The 12,834-nt window shown below is 64.0% G+C and overlaps 2 protein-coding genes across 2 annotated transcripts in view; one reads left to right on the forward strand and one right to left on the reverse strand.

Moving 5' to 3' along the window:
• Positions 1 to 1,366, reverse strand: part of LOC102173345 (rho guanine nucleotide exchange factor 10-like protein) — a gene marked incomplete at its 3' end in the record, with an annotated part of 45,909 nt that extends 44,543 nt beyond the window's left edge. The window contains 1 exon segment of the mRNA XM_018054721.1: positions 1,268 to 1,366. Within this exon segment, the coding sequence (XP_017910210.1) occupies positions 1,268 to 1,294 (27 nt within the window).
• LOC108637091 (rho guanine nucleotide exchange factor 10-like protein) overlaps positions 2,060 to 12,834 on the forward strand; it is a gene marked incomplete at its 5' end in the record, with an annotated part of 29,864 nt that continues 19,089 nt past the window's right edge. Inside the window, 1 exon segment of the mRNA XM_018054726.1 lies at positions 2,060 to 2,208. Coding sequence (XP_017910215.1) covers positions 2,060 to 2,208 — 149 coding nt within the window.

Raw genomic sequence — 12,834 nt, forward strand, 5'->3', positions numbered from 1 at the left:
ATCCCTCCCCATGCTGGGGCACCCTGTGCCTGTCTCCCCACCGCCCTGCCTGGCCTGGGCCTGACTGTGCCCCCCACGCCCTGGCTGTGTGACAAGCCAGGCCACCGCCCCGCAAACGGACGCTCTGTCCAGGACTCCCAGTCCCCAGGGGTGCCCAGAGCAACCCTCGGCCTCCGCCTGCTGACGTGGGGGGCGGTCCTATGCACCGCGGGTGGCCAGCAGCGCCCCTGGCCTCTCTCCAGTAGACTCCAGGGGCCCCCACCCCCAGCTGTGAGCACCAAAGCATCGCCGGACACGGCAAAATGTTCCCTGGGGGCAAAATACCTCCGCTGAGAGCCACTGGCCTAGAACAACTAACGTCGCTGCTCCAAGAAATGCAAGAGGCTCCTGACCCGGCCGATACCACAAAGGGGAAGCCCGGCTGCTGGGCGAGCAGGTTGGGGTCCCGCCTGGCTCTGAACTCTGACGGTGACTCACTGCACCAGGGAGGAGGCTGGGGGCCACCGCCCAGATGCTGCCAGGGCCCCAGCAGGAGAAAGAGGGAAGGAAGGAGGCAGACGGGTTCCCGAGACAAGAAGTGTGGCCAAGTCTCTCACTTTCAAAAGGGGTGCGACACCAGGACGCCCTGCCAACGCCAACCCGGCCAGTCGCTCGATGCATTTGCTGCCGAACGCGTCTCGCCCAGGGCCCTCGCGACCAGAGGGAGGCAGGGTCGCCTCCCAGCCTCACAGAGGGGAAAACCAGCCATGGAGAGGACCGCAGTCATGGCTCTGCCATGCGGCCCCAGGCACAGGCGCCCCGACCTCGAGGTGACCCTCCGGAGAAAGAAGACACCACCCAAGAGCCAGGCTCCTGGGAAACTGCAGCGACTCTGGGGTCTGAGCTGATGACAGGTGGGCAGGAGGGGGTCCAGGCGCCCCCAGGGTCCCCTCTGAGCTGGGTGAGCTCGGTGCTGCCAGCCCTCTCTTGACTGCAGCCATTTTCTTCCAACACCTTTGTTCTTTTTGCAGGAGCTGCGCTGGCTGCCTCGAGGCTGGGCAGCGAGGGTGCCAGGGGCAGCCCCGCCCCACCTGGCATGGCAGCGCTGACCCACGGGGTCCACTGTGGGCAGCCTGTGTGGCAGGTTGAGTGGGGTCCCAGGAGGCCCTTGCCCACTGGGCTCTGCCACTGACCGTCACCTCCCCTTCCAGACCCAGACGGGTGCGGCCCCAGGCAGCAGGCTGGACCCGCCATCCCACCCCCTGGGGACACCCGCACCCACACAGACCTGCTGCGGGGTCAGGCCAGCTGGCATGGGGCCCAGCTCCGGGCTGGGGTTTGATGTCCGGAACACTGACCTCCAGGAGCCCCATGTCCTCCTCCTCCGAGTCACCTGCAAAGGGAGCTGGGCTAGTGACACATGCTGGGCGAGAAGGACACACCTGCTCAGACTCCAGGAGCCGGAGCCGCCCTGCCGCAGCCCAGGGCCTGGGACGAGCAGCTCCTCAGAGCGCCTCGGGGGTCCAGCCCTCCTTGCATCCTCTGGGGAACAGCCTGCCCGGACACAGAGGTGGGCGCAGTGGAGCGAGGGAGGGAGAAGGCCACAGGCTCAGCTCTCAGGACCCACTCTGCCGAGTCCCTGTCCCTGCTCAGACCCGCCCGCTTCTGCCTGCCAAAGGCCAGGCGCCCATGTCCCCATCACCAGGCACTAAAAATAGTTTTCTTCTGGACGCCGAAAAGAGGGAAGAAAGCAAGCTGTGAGAACAAGCTGTTTGGCTCTGTGTTTCATCTTCCCCCACCAAAAGAGAGATCCATCTCGGGCTGGGAGGAGCCTGGAGCCGGACTGGAGCAGGGGCTGAGGGCAGGGCTGGGGGCCCGGAGCTGGCTGGGAGGAGCTGGAGCCGGACTGGGAGCAGGGGCTGGGGCAGGGCTGGGGGCTGGAGGAGCTGGGCGGGAGGAGCCTGGAGCCGGGCTCGCCCCGCCTGGGGGCCTGGTTCCCAAGGGCTGGGGGGCCCCGACCTGTCTGCTGCCCGCCACCCCCACCCGCCCCCGCTGACCTGCCGGCTTCCTCTCCCTGCAGGAGGCATCCCCTGGGACCTGGAGAGCCCTCCCGTGTGCCTGCCTGTGGGGCCGGGACCTGTCCGCGCCCTGCTGAGCCTGGAGGAGGCCGTGTGGGCCAGCTGTGGGCCCCGGGTCACCGTCCTGGACGCCACCAGCTTGCAGACTCAGGTACTGGCCCTGCCTCACAGCTCGTGGCCCCGGGGGCCATCTCCAGGCGTCCCTTGCACTGACCCCTCTCACACTCTGCCCTGGGCTCCCGGGGGTGTCTCAGGGTCGCACGGGGAGGCAGGATCCCCGCGGGGCCACCCCTGCCCCCCCAACACGCTCCCTCAGGGCTGCCGAGAGGGGAAGGGTTCCCGCGTGCTGGGCAGTGGGCTCGCTCCTCTGTTGTGTCTGCTGCTTCCCGGGGAGGTAGGGCTGGGGTCCCTGTGCCCCCAGGGATAGCCCGGACCTGGCTGTGCTGAGGGAGCGGCTGGTGCGGATGCTGGCACTCGGGGCCCCAGGCTCTTTAGCCAGTGTGGACCCCATGGGGAAGGGCTGCTCGGCCAACACTGGGGTCCTGCCTCGTCCTGCCGTGAGTGCGGCCAATCCTTGGCCACTGCGATGCAGGCGGCGTCTGGGGGTCCTTCCTGGCTCAGCCTGGACCCTCTCCAGTCACTGACCAACAGCCGTGCCCACCCCCTTCGCCACAGCCCAGGCTCCACCCTACGTGGTGTTTTGGCAGTGACCCCTGTGGCTCAGAGATTAAAGCGTCTGCCTGGAATGCGGGAGACCGCGGATCGATCCCTGGGTCGGGAAGATCCCCTGGAGAAGGAAGTGGCAACCCACTCCAGTATTCCTGCCTGGAGAATCCCATGGAGGGAGGAGCCTGGTGGGCTACAGTCTGTGGGGTCGCTAGGAGCCGGACACGACGGAGCGACTTCACTTTCACTTTTCACTTTCATGCCCTGGAGAAGGAAGTGGCACCCCACTCCAGCTCTCTTGCCTGGAAAATCCTGTGGAGGGAGGAGCCTGGTGGGCTGCCGTCCACGGGTCGCTGAGAGTCGGACTCGACGGAGCGACTTCACTTTCTTGTTGCTTGCTCTCCTTGGGTCCCCAGCGTGGCCTCCAGGCCCGGGGGCGCCTCAGCCTGGCCCTGCCGCACGCCTTCCTGCCAGGACCATCTTTCCTCACCCACTCGGTCCTGCCTCAGCTTACTCAGGCAGCCAGGCAGTCTGGGCTGGATCCTGGTTGACAGGTCTGGTTTGGCAGGTGGAGACCCTGAACCCAGGGAGCTGAGGGTGAGCCCCGAGACCCCGGGGTTGATCCCTCAGGGTCCCTGTGGTTAACTCACCATCTCTGCTGAAGCTTGAGGTTCAGCCTTTGCATCCGTGCCTTCCCAGCTCAGCCTCCTGGTCCTGGCCCTCATCTTCTGGGGTCTTGGGGCCCTGGTCTGTGAGCCCAAGTTTTCCTGCCCCTTCACCAGGGTCCCTTCGTCTCTGTGTGAGGTGATGCTTGGGAGCCCCCAGTCCTGGCCAGGGAGGTGTTTGGTTAGCGGCCCTTTGGGGTGCTGGAAAGGGAGGTGGGGGTGGGTTCTGCCCTCAGCACCTTGGACAGCGGCGAGAGGGCCGCGCCGTGGGCGGAGCCAGAGGATTTGGGTGTGGAGCTGCCAGCAGGTTTTGAGAAGTGGGTGGGGGCTCACAGTGAAACGCTGGCCTCGGCGCCCCCTCCACCCGCCCCCGCCCCGCCCGCCCCGCCGCCCGCCCCGCCCCGCCCCGCCCCCCGCCCCGCCTCGCCCCCCCCCGCCCCCCGCCCCCTCCCCCCCCCCCGCCCCGCCCCGCCTCGCCCCTCCTCCCCCACCCCCCGCCCCCCGCTCCCGCCCCCGCCTCACCCCTCCTCCCCACCCCCGCCCGCCCCGCCCCCGCCCCACCCGCTTAGGCTTGCACCAGGGACCTTTGGACCTCACTGCTGGGGCGGGCTCTGGGAGGGGGAGCCAGGGAGGGGCCCACCGGGAGGACACTGTGTTGGCCCTCCTCGGTGTCTGGATTTCCTGGTCTTCCTTCTCCCTGCCAGATGGGTGGGGACGGGGTGCCCTGACTAGCTGCAGCCCAGACCCCCTTCCCAGCCCTGCCCCGTCACTGCCTTCAGGGGCCTCTCACCTCAGCCTTCTGGGAGAAAGATGACCAGGGGAGGTGGCTCCCCAGGGCACCCGGGGTCACTGATGGGCCTGGATCTCAAGGCATTTGGGAGGAAGAAGGATGAGTGCCCCCTGCATCCCCCTGAGCAGACCCCTGCTGTCCCCTTGCCAGGCCCAGTGTCTTCCCAGGTTTTTCCTGGGCCTGGGGAAACGGCAGTCCACTGCAGTATTCTTGCCTGGAGAATCCCAGGGACGGAGGAGCCTGGTGGGCTGCCGTCTCTGGGGTCGCACAGGGTCGGACACGACTGAAGCGACTCAGCAGCAGCAGCAGCAGGGCCCCTGCTCAGGGCAGTGGGGGATGGGCCCCATTAGTGTTGCGACCGCCTAACTTGCCGCCTCCCTGACGGGTGTGTGGTCTCTTGGGGAAGTCAAGCTGCTCCTTTGGAGTCGCTGGTGTTCGTGGGGTGGACTGTGTGTCCGCATAGCAGGTCTACCATCCCCTCGCTTCACTGGCTGGGAGGCCCCCTTCTGCCGACAGCCGTCCCAGGAGCTTGAGACAGATGGACGAAGGGAAAGACAGGGCCCAGGCGTGACCCTGCCCACCCTCAGCTGATCACACCCCTCCACCAGCAGCCGCACCGTCCTGCCCAGGCCTGCAGCTCAGCTCCGGCCCCGCCGTCCCCAGGTGCAGGGGCCACGAGGCTCCAGCGCAAGGCTGCAGTGATTTAAGATTAGTTTGGACCACCCGCTCTTAAGAAGGGGATCAGTGTGGCCCTTGCCCTGCTCTGCATGCGCGAGGGGGCATCGGGTGGGCCCTGGGTGCGGGGAGGCAGGCCCTGGGTCGGGGCAGGCGGCATGGAAGAAGAGGCGGTGGCTGAGGAGGCCCTGCCGCAGGGCGAGACGGGGCCTGGAAATGGAAAAGTTTGTGCGGGCGCAGGCGGGTGGTTCCCCTTCAGCACACGCCATCCTCCGCACAGTAAGGAGGAGACCTCCATGCATATTTAATAGAGCCTCGCTCCGCGGCTCAGAGAAGAGGAGGCCGGCCCACCTCCGCACCGGGCTCTAGTGACCACCAGGCCCAGCTGGGGGCTCCATGCGCCCGGCCAGGGGACTGGCCTCCGGCTGGGCTGCAGTCCAGGCTGCTCTGTGCGTCCTCACTGCGGGGCATGCCCCCGCTTAGAGGGCATTGTGCCAGGCCCTCCTCCAGGACCGGGAGCCCCCCTGGGGACTGGAGATCCTCCAGGCCAGGGGGCCCAGGAGGGTCCTGGCAGCCCCAGTTGTGGTCGCCTGGTTCTGGCCCGAATGTGAAGACATGGGGTTCATTCAGAGACTGTGTCAACACTAAGGTGCTTTCCGCAGTTTCTCCACCACCAGGAAGTAAAATAATAACCAGCACACACTGAGTGCTTAGCATGGACCCGGCCTGGGGTTTAGCGTTTCACATGTCTTAGCCCAATTAACCCTCAGACCACCCTGTGAGGTGAGTACTTTTATTATTCGTACTTTAACCGATAAGTGAACAGAGGCCCAGAGAGGGTCAGCGATCACCCAAAGTCACTCAGCCAGGAGGCGGCGAGGTGGGGTGGGAGCCGGGGCGCCCGCCTCTGAGCCTGCTCTGAAGCCCCGGGTCGGCCGCGGGGGGCAGAGGGGCGGTCTTCCTGGGCTGCGCCGTCCAGCGCAGCGTCCGCCAGTCTCTGTCGTGTGTGAGTCTCGGGCGGCGTCATCCGTTTAAGTACCGCGTGGGCCAAAAAGTTCGTTTGGGTTTTTCTGTGACCTCTTAACCTCCCTCCACCAGCGCAGCTCCTGGGCCAAGGATGTGCCCTGTTCATTTCCTGGCAGGTGCTCTGAGTCAATGGTCCTGGAAGATGGATAGGTGTCCTGACGGGCAGGCCTTAGTGCAGAGAGGGTAGAGGGGCGGGCTGGAGGGAGACCTCGTCTCAGCTCTTCAGGAGCTCGGAGCAGGCCTGGGATGGTCAACGCTGGCCCGGGAAGAGGAGGCCCGGGATGGTCAATGCTGCCCCAGGGAGGGCAGGCCCATGGGGGCAGGCCCAGGCCCTGTGAGGGCCCAGGGGAGGAGAGAGGGCTTCCAGACCAGGGAGGAGGGGCGGGAGCAGGGGAGGTCTGGGCGGGGCAGGTGAGCGGGCCTGATGGAGACGGGGACTTGGGGGTGGGGAGGGGCAGGACGGCTGTGTGGGTGGGGGCCTCCCGGAGCGGCCCTGGGCTGCTGCCCCCATTAGGCCCTCTGGCCTCGCAGCCGCCCGGACCCTGCGGAGCCCGTGGCGCGGCGCCCAGCCCGTCTCTGTGCTGGCCGCTTGCCTCCAAACTGCGTGTTCAGCCCCTTGATCCCCGTGGAGGCCGCGTCGAGGCCTGTTAAATGATAATGCAGCTCACCAGGGCCTGTGTCAACACCGCATCCTCCGTGTTCATTATCTCGATTGCCACCTTCAAAGTCTAATCCAGTCGTCTGGAGTTCATTTTAACTGATCGCTGGAGGGGACGCGGGCTGTGGGATGACTGTTGCATCTTAATTAAAAAATAAAAAAGATTCAGGACAGGAGGCCTGAAGCTTGTGGGGCGCCCTCCGCCCAGCCAGCGTGGTCAGGCACCAGGGGAGGGCGGGGGTCTCCCTCACCTGGCTTGGGGGAAGGTGGCAGTCGCAACGGGTGGGGCGCTGGCAAAGGGGCTGAGTTGCGGGTGGGTTTCCTGCTGGGCCCCTTGTACCAAGGGGAACGCCCACTGGAAGGCAGGGGTCTCTGGCCTCTGCTCCAGGCCCTGCTGGCCCCTCTGCTGCCCTCTGAACGTGCCAGGCTCCTTCCCCCTGCAGGCCTCTGCCTCCGCTCTTGCCCTGCCTGGAGCAGGAACGCCGTGCCCGCGGGCTGTCCCTTGGGCGGCTCCTTCCCGTCCCTCCACCTTGGCTCAGCAGCCGCCTCCTTGGTGGGCCCTGCCCTACCTCCACCCCGGCCAGGGTCTGCACTCGCCAGCGGCTTCACTGTCCCCAGAGGACTGGTCACTGTCTGCAGTTGTTACCCAGATGGCTGCTGTCTCTCTGCACCCACCTGGCCGTACGCAGATGAGAGCAGGGAGAGGCCTGGTCTTTTTTTTTTCCTGGCAGGATCTTAGTTCCCTGACCAGGGATTGAGCCCATGCCCGCTGCACTGGGGGCGCAGAGTCCTGGGCACTGGCCCCGGGGAAGGCCCACGGCCTGTCTTGTCCACCAGAGCTTCCCAGGGCCGTGTCCACGCCAGCCTCTCAGTCAGTGCTGCTGAGCATTTGCAAAACCGCCCCACAACCCAGGGCAGGTCGGCAGCGCGGCTGCCCGCTGCCTTACATGTTCTTTTGGGGCCAAATGTTGAAAATCTGGTTGGGAGGCAGCCCGGGGCCCTGGGGCTAGCTGGGAAAGCACCCTGGGAGGAGTTGGGCCTCGGAGGACGCAGGTCGGGGAGGGAGGCCGCAGTGGAAGAGGCAGGAAGGGGCCCGGGGAAGGGATGGGGCAGAGGGTCTGGAGGTGGGCAGGGGCGGGTCCCACTCGACAGCAGCCACCAGCGAAGGGCAGAGGGGCTCGGCAGGGGCACAGCTGTGCCCCCGGCCTGCCCTGTGCTGGCCTTTGCCGCTCCCCTTCTTCCCAGTCCCTCCTGGGTGCCACTGCAGCAAAACAGGCCTGGGGTCGAGGCTCCCCCTGCCCTGCCGAGAAAGTGCTGGGACGCAAGGCGTGTTGCGTCCAGTTGGGCCCCGGGCCTGGCTCCCGCCCCACAGGGCCCTCGTGAGAATTGATGGGGGGAGCTGTCTCCCATTAGGCTCCGACCCCACCGCCCCCCAGAAGCCTGTCTGGACCGCCTCCTCCCCACCTTGCGTGGGCACTGGGTCACACCTCGTGACCTGCAGCCACAGCACCAGCAGCAGGCTCCTCTGCTCCACGGCGCCTGACTTTTGGGGGACGGTTAGTGGGAGCTTAACTGATGGAGACCCCGTGGGACAGGACCACGTCTGATGGGCTCCCACAGCCCCCACCACGTTCCTGGGGCTGGGAGCAGGCTGACGCATGCTCAGTGAAGGGCTGTGAAGACAGCAGGCATTTCTTTTCCTTTCCTTTTTTAACTTTTTTTGGCCATGCCACGTGGCCTGTGGGATCTTCCCCAGCTGGGGTTGAACCTGCGCCTGCTGGATCAGAAGCACAGGGTCTGAGCCACTGGATGCCAGGGAGCCCAGGCAGAGGGCATCTCTCCTGGGAGGTGGGCTCCGTCTGGGGTGGGTCAGCGGCCAGCCCCACTCTGGCCGCGGAAGGCGCCTCCCCACTTGCACGCTGTTGGCACTCCGGCCTCCGGGGGCCCAGAAGCCCAGCGCTACCTGCCCGTCTGCCTCCCCGGCACCTGGGTGCTGGCTGTTGACACCAAGGCGCGCCAGCAAAGAACCTTCCCTGGCTTCCTGGACACCAGCGCCCGCCAGACCTCCCCCTGCGCATCCCCACACCCACCCGCCTTCCCCACCCTTAGTTTTCACCTTTAGTGCCCAAACTTAGTTTGCATGTATTAGCTGTTGTAAATCTATCATAACAGTGTGGCACAGCATGAATAATGCATCGCTGGGCTGTATTAGTTTTCCGTCTCCTATCTTATTTATGACATGAAACGGGTGGGAATTTGCAAAAGCGAAATGCAGGCGCAGGGCTTTTTGGGTAACGGTATGCAAATCGGCGTGAGGGGCGGGAAGATTCCCTAAGCCCGCGGGTGTCCAGGGGGCCTCCGAGGCCGGACTCCCGGTGTTCAGGCCACTCAGGCTTTTGGGTCAGGGGTCCTGTTGCTCTACAGAGTTGTCTCAGTTCAGCAGGTTTAATTATTATTATTTTTTTACGTGTCTGTCATCGTTTATTGTTGTCATCCTGTTCTTTTTGCTTTAATTAAAAGTTGGCAGGTGAAACTTGAGAAATCGATATTCTAAAGGTTTTCTAAAGGTTGCACTCTTTTCTCGCAGCATGAAGGACTGAGGTTAGATGCTCAGAGGGACTTCCTTTCAGGACGCGTATGGAGGATGGAGTGTAGGCCTGGGCCTGGGGACTCTGTGGGGGCTTCCTTCCTAGGAGGGCGCCAAGGGGTCGAAAGGGGCTCCTGGCCGTGGTTGTGGCCTCTGCCCTCAGGTCTGGGGCTGTGGGGACCCACCTCGAGGATGCCAGGCAGGGCTTGGGGAGCTTAGGGGCCGGGGTCTAGCTCCCCTTCTTCTCACCAAGATTGCAGGGCTTTCTTCTAACAGTTGGTCTCCCCTTGTCCTGAAAGATGTAGGTTGAGGGAAGGATTTCATGGTTTTAAAAAAAGTAGTTTGATGCTGTTGGCCGAGGGAACAGGTTCTAGGAATCCGTGGAGGGAGAAAAGGGAGCCGGTGGAGGGAAGGTGGGGGGGTGGTGGCAGGGGTGATGGCGGGAGTGCAGCCTGGGGACTGAGGCGGGCGGGCGGGCAGGCGAGGGAAGGCGGTGGCTGGAGGGCGGCTCTCTGCCCCTGGGCTCTGTCCCCCAGCGGTGCTGGCTGTCAGAGGCTGTCCCCTGCACGCAGTTCTCCCACGCCCCCGCCCCTGAGGTTATTCTCCCCCCAGGCCCTGTCCCCTAGCGGTGCTGGCTGTCAGAGGCTGTCCCCTGCACGCAGTTCTCCCACTCCCCCGCCCCTGAGGTTATTCTCCTCCCTAGCCCTGTCCCCAGCGGCGCTGGCTGTCAGCGGCTGTACCCCTGCACTCAGCTCTCCTGCGCACCCCCCCGCCCCCAGGTTATTCCTCCCGCCCCGCTGCCCTCAGCCCTGCTGCATAATTAGGGGAGACGACACCATAGGAGCGGGTATCCAATGCCCTGGGGTTTGGCAAAGACACAGCGCGCCGTGGATGGACCCACGGGATGCCAGGCCTCGGGCTGGGCCTTAGCACAGTGGAGACTGGACGCCCGGGCAGGAGGGATCACACGGGGAGAGGGTTGGGCTGGTGCCCGGTGTTGAGGGTGAACACGGTTGGTCCTCTGAGGGCCTTAGCAAGCCCGGGTGGGGAGGATCTGCCCAGTGGGAACTTCAAGAGGCATTGCTTGCTGCCCCTGCCGTGGTCTGAGTGGGCTTAGACGGTGGGTCAGTGTGGGTTCGGGAGCTGGCTGGCTGGTTCCAGTCCCTGGCTCCACTACCAATTGCCTCAGTTTCCCCACCTCTAAAATGGGGAGAAAATTATAGAACCTGCCTCAGGACTCGGCATCGAGATGCAAATAAAACTCCCAAGTCCTGCCCTGTGAGGAGTCAGCCTTCGTTTTGTGGTGAATGCAGGACCTCCTCAGGGTCACAGTGACCCCCCAGGAGGTGATGGGCCATGCCCTCCTCCAGGGGATCTTCCTGACCCGAGGATGGAACCCATGTCTCCTGCGCTTTCCGGCATTGCGGGCGGACTCTCCACCTGCCGAGCCACCCGGGAAGCCCTGGTCCCCTTGCCCCCCCATCCAGCCCCCTCGGGACGGGTCCGGCACTCGGTCAGCGTGCATCCTGATCTCTCGGGACCCCTGCGTCCAGGGTGTGGGTCTGCATGTGGTCTGAGGCACGGCCCTTCCCGGAGCCTCACCTGCAGGAGGGCGGGACGCTGCCTGGTAGGGCCCGCTCACCTTCTGTACTGAGCCCAGGGGCCCTGGGGTCCAGGCTGTCCTGAGCGGGGGCCCGTGGGTTGAGCAGGTGCCATGGGTGCCGAGTGCGGGCCTGTGAAGGAGGGGTCTGGATTAGCGCCATGTGGACTGGCTTGGGCAGGGCAGGCGGGCGGGCGCAATGCCATCCGTCCCTCGGGGCTGGGATCAAAGCCAGGCCTCCATGGTGGACCTTTCTGGAAGGGAGCTTCCTCACGCCTCGCCCTGCTCTGGCCTGACCACCTGAGCTCCCTCTGCCCTGGCGGCTCCAGCCTCCACACCTGCTCCGGCTCTGGCAGCGGCCCCACCCTCTTGGACTAGCCCCCCCCCCGCGCCCCCCTCCCCCCCGTGCAGCTGTGGTGAGGGGGTCCCAGGGTGACAGGCAGCCCTCTCCCGCTCCCGGTGGGTTAAGGCTGATGGAGACTCACCCAGAGGCTGGTCCAGGCTCTTAGTGAGGAGGAGCCTGTGGAACCTTTGCAGTGGTCCTCCGATTGAGCCCGCTCAGTCACATCCCGCTCTTTGCGACCCATGGTCCCCTCACTGCCCCCCTTCTCAGTGTGAGGAGGGGAGAGACAGGCAGGAGACAGTGACGAGACATGCTCTGGCCGCAGACGTCCCAGCAGAGGTGAGTCAGGCGTGCGCTCAGCCCCACGCTCCCGGGACATTGCTGCCCCTCTGAGTCCTGGTCTGGCCTCCCCGGCTGACAGCGGCTCCGGGCGCCCGGGCGCAGCTGGGGGCAGTCTTCACCTGGTCCCGGCTCCCTCCTCCGCCTCTGCGCTGTGCCGGCCTTTGTAATTGAAGGAGCAAGAGGAGATTAGTAGGACCAACGAGGAGAGTATCTGCAGCTCTTGCTCTGAGACGTTTTCTCGCTTCGCGGGTGGATTTCAGTTTGTGTTAGTAGTTTTTGCTTTGTTGGTTTTTGTCCATTGTTACCGTTTACTTGCACTGTGATTTGTCACAGGACGTTGAGGTTGAGTTCTGTTTATAAAGACAGAACTTCTAAAGACAAAATGTTGCTTTGGCGGCAGCGGGACAGCCTTCCTGCTGGGGCCGCTTCCTGTGGGTCTCGCTCTGGGTGAGGCCACGGTGGCAAAGGGAGTCTGCACCCACCTCCTTATGTGCTTCGTGATGAAGGCACCTCTGTTGCAGGAATTTTTAACTTTGGAGGGTGAGTGGTTTACAGACTCTTTGGAGATGTTGGCAAAAACTATTGATCATCTTTCTAGAAAAATGTACCATGCACACCAGATTTTTACACAGTCAATTCGAAAATGGCTTGTTAAAGACAGGTTTGGGACTGGCTGTTGGTCTGGGGGCAGGGATATCCTCCATCACTCTATCCCTTGTAGGTTCTGGGGTGGCCCTGAGCCAGGAGACCCCGGCACTTGTTGAAGTCTCTTGTTAGACAGGAATGGCCTCGTCCCCACTTTACAGATGAGTAAACTGAGACCCAGAGGCTTTAATGGACTTGCTGGTAAAAGGCAGAGGTGCAGGCACGCCATAAGCCTCCCTCCTGGCACAGGATCCCTTGGTCTTGATCAGGTCAGATTCTGGAAGCAGAGTGTTAAGCTTTGGACGAAGCCCCCAAAAGGTGTCTGTCCATGGAGGTCAGGTGTATGCTGTGGAGTCCTGTAAATGGGTGACCAACCGTCCCATTTTGTCCAGACAAGGTGTTGGACTCCCAGCGCTACAGCTGGGGCCTGTCTGGGCATACCGGGGTGAGTGTGGCACCCTGAGTTGGAATCCTGGCTTTCCCCCCCAATTTTCCGAATACTGCACCTCTGTGAATGGGACTCGGCCTCTCAATTTGTTTTTTTCGGCTGTGCAGTGTTGGTAAGAGTAAGACAGATACGGGAAGAATATTGTGTGCTAATTGCTTTTAAAAGACCACCTCTGGCCGCTCAGTGCAGCGGCTCCGAATGTGACCTCTAGTCTCAATCCCGGGGTGTCCCCTGGCTGGCGGAGTTGATCCCACAGCTTTCTCAGAGCCTCAGACGTGCCTGTTAGGAGAGGGTGGAAGGTGATGCCCTCCTCCTGGGTTGCTGGGGGCACC

This window comes from Capra hircus, chromosome 2, assembly GCF_001704415.2.
Source record: "Capra hircus breed San Clemente chromosome 2, ASM170441v1, whole genome shotgun sequence".
NCBI classification, from domain to species: domain Eukaryota; kingdom Metazoa; phylum Chordata; class Mammalia; order Artiodactyla; family Bovidae; genus Capra; species Capra hircus.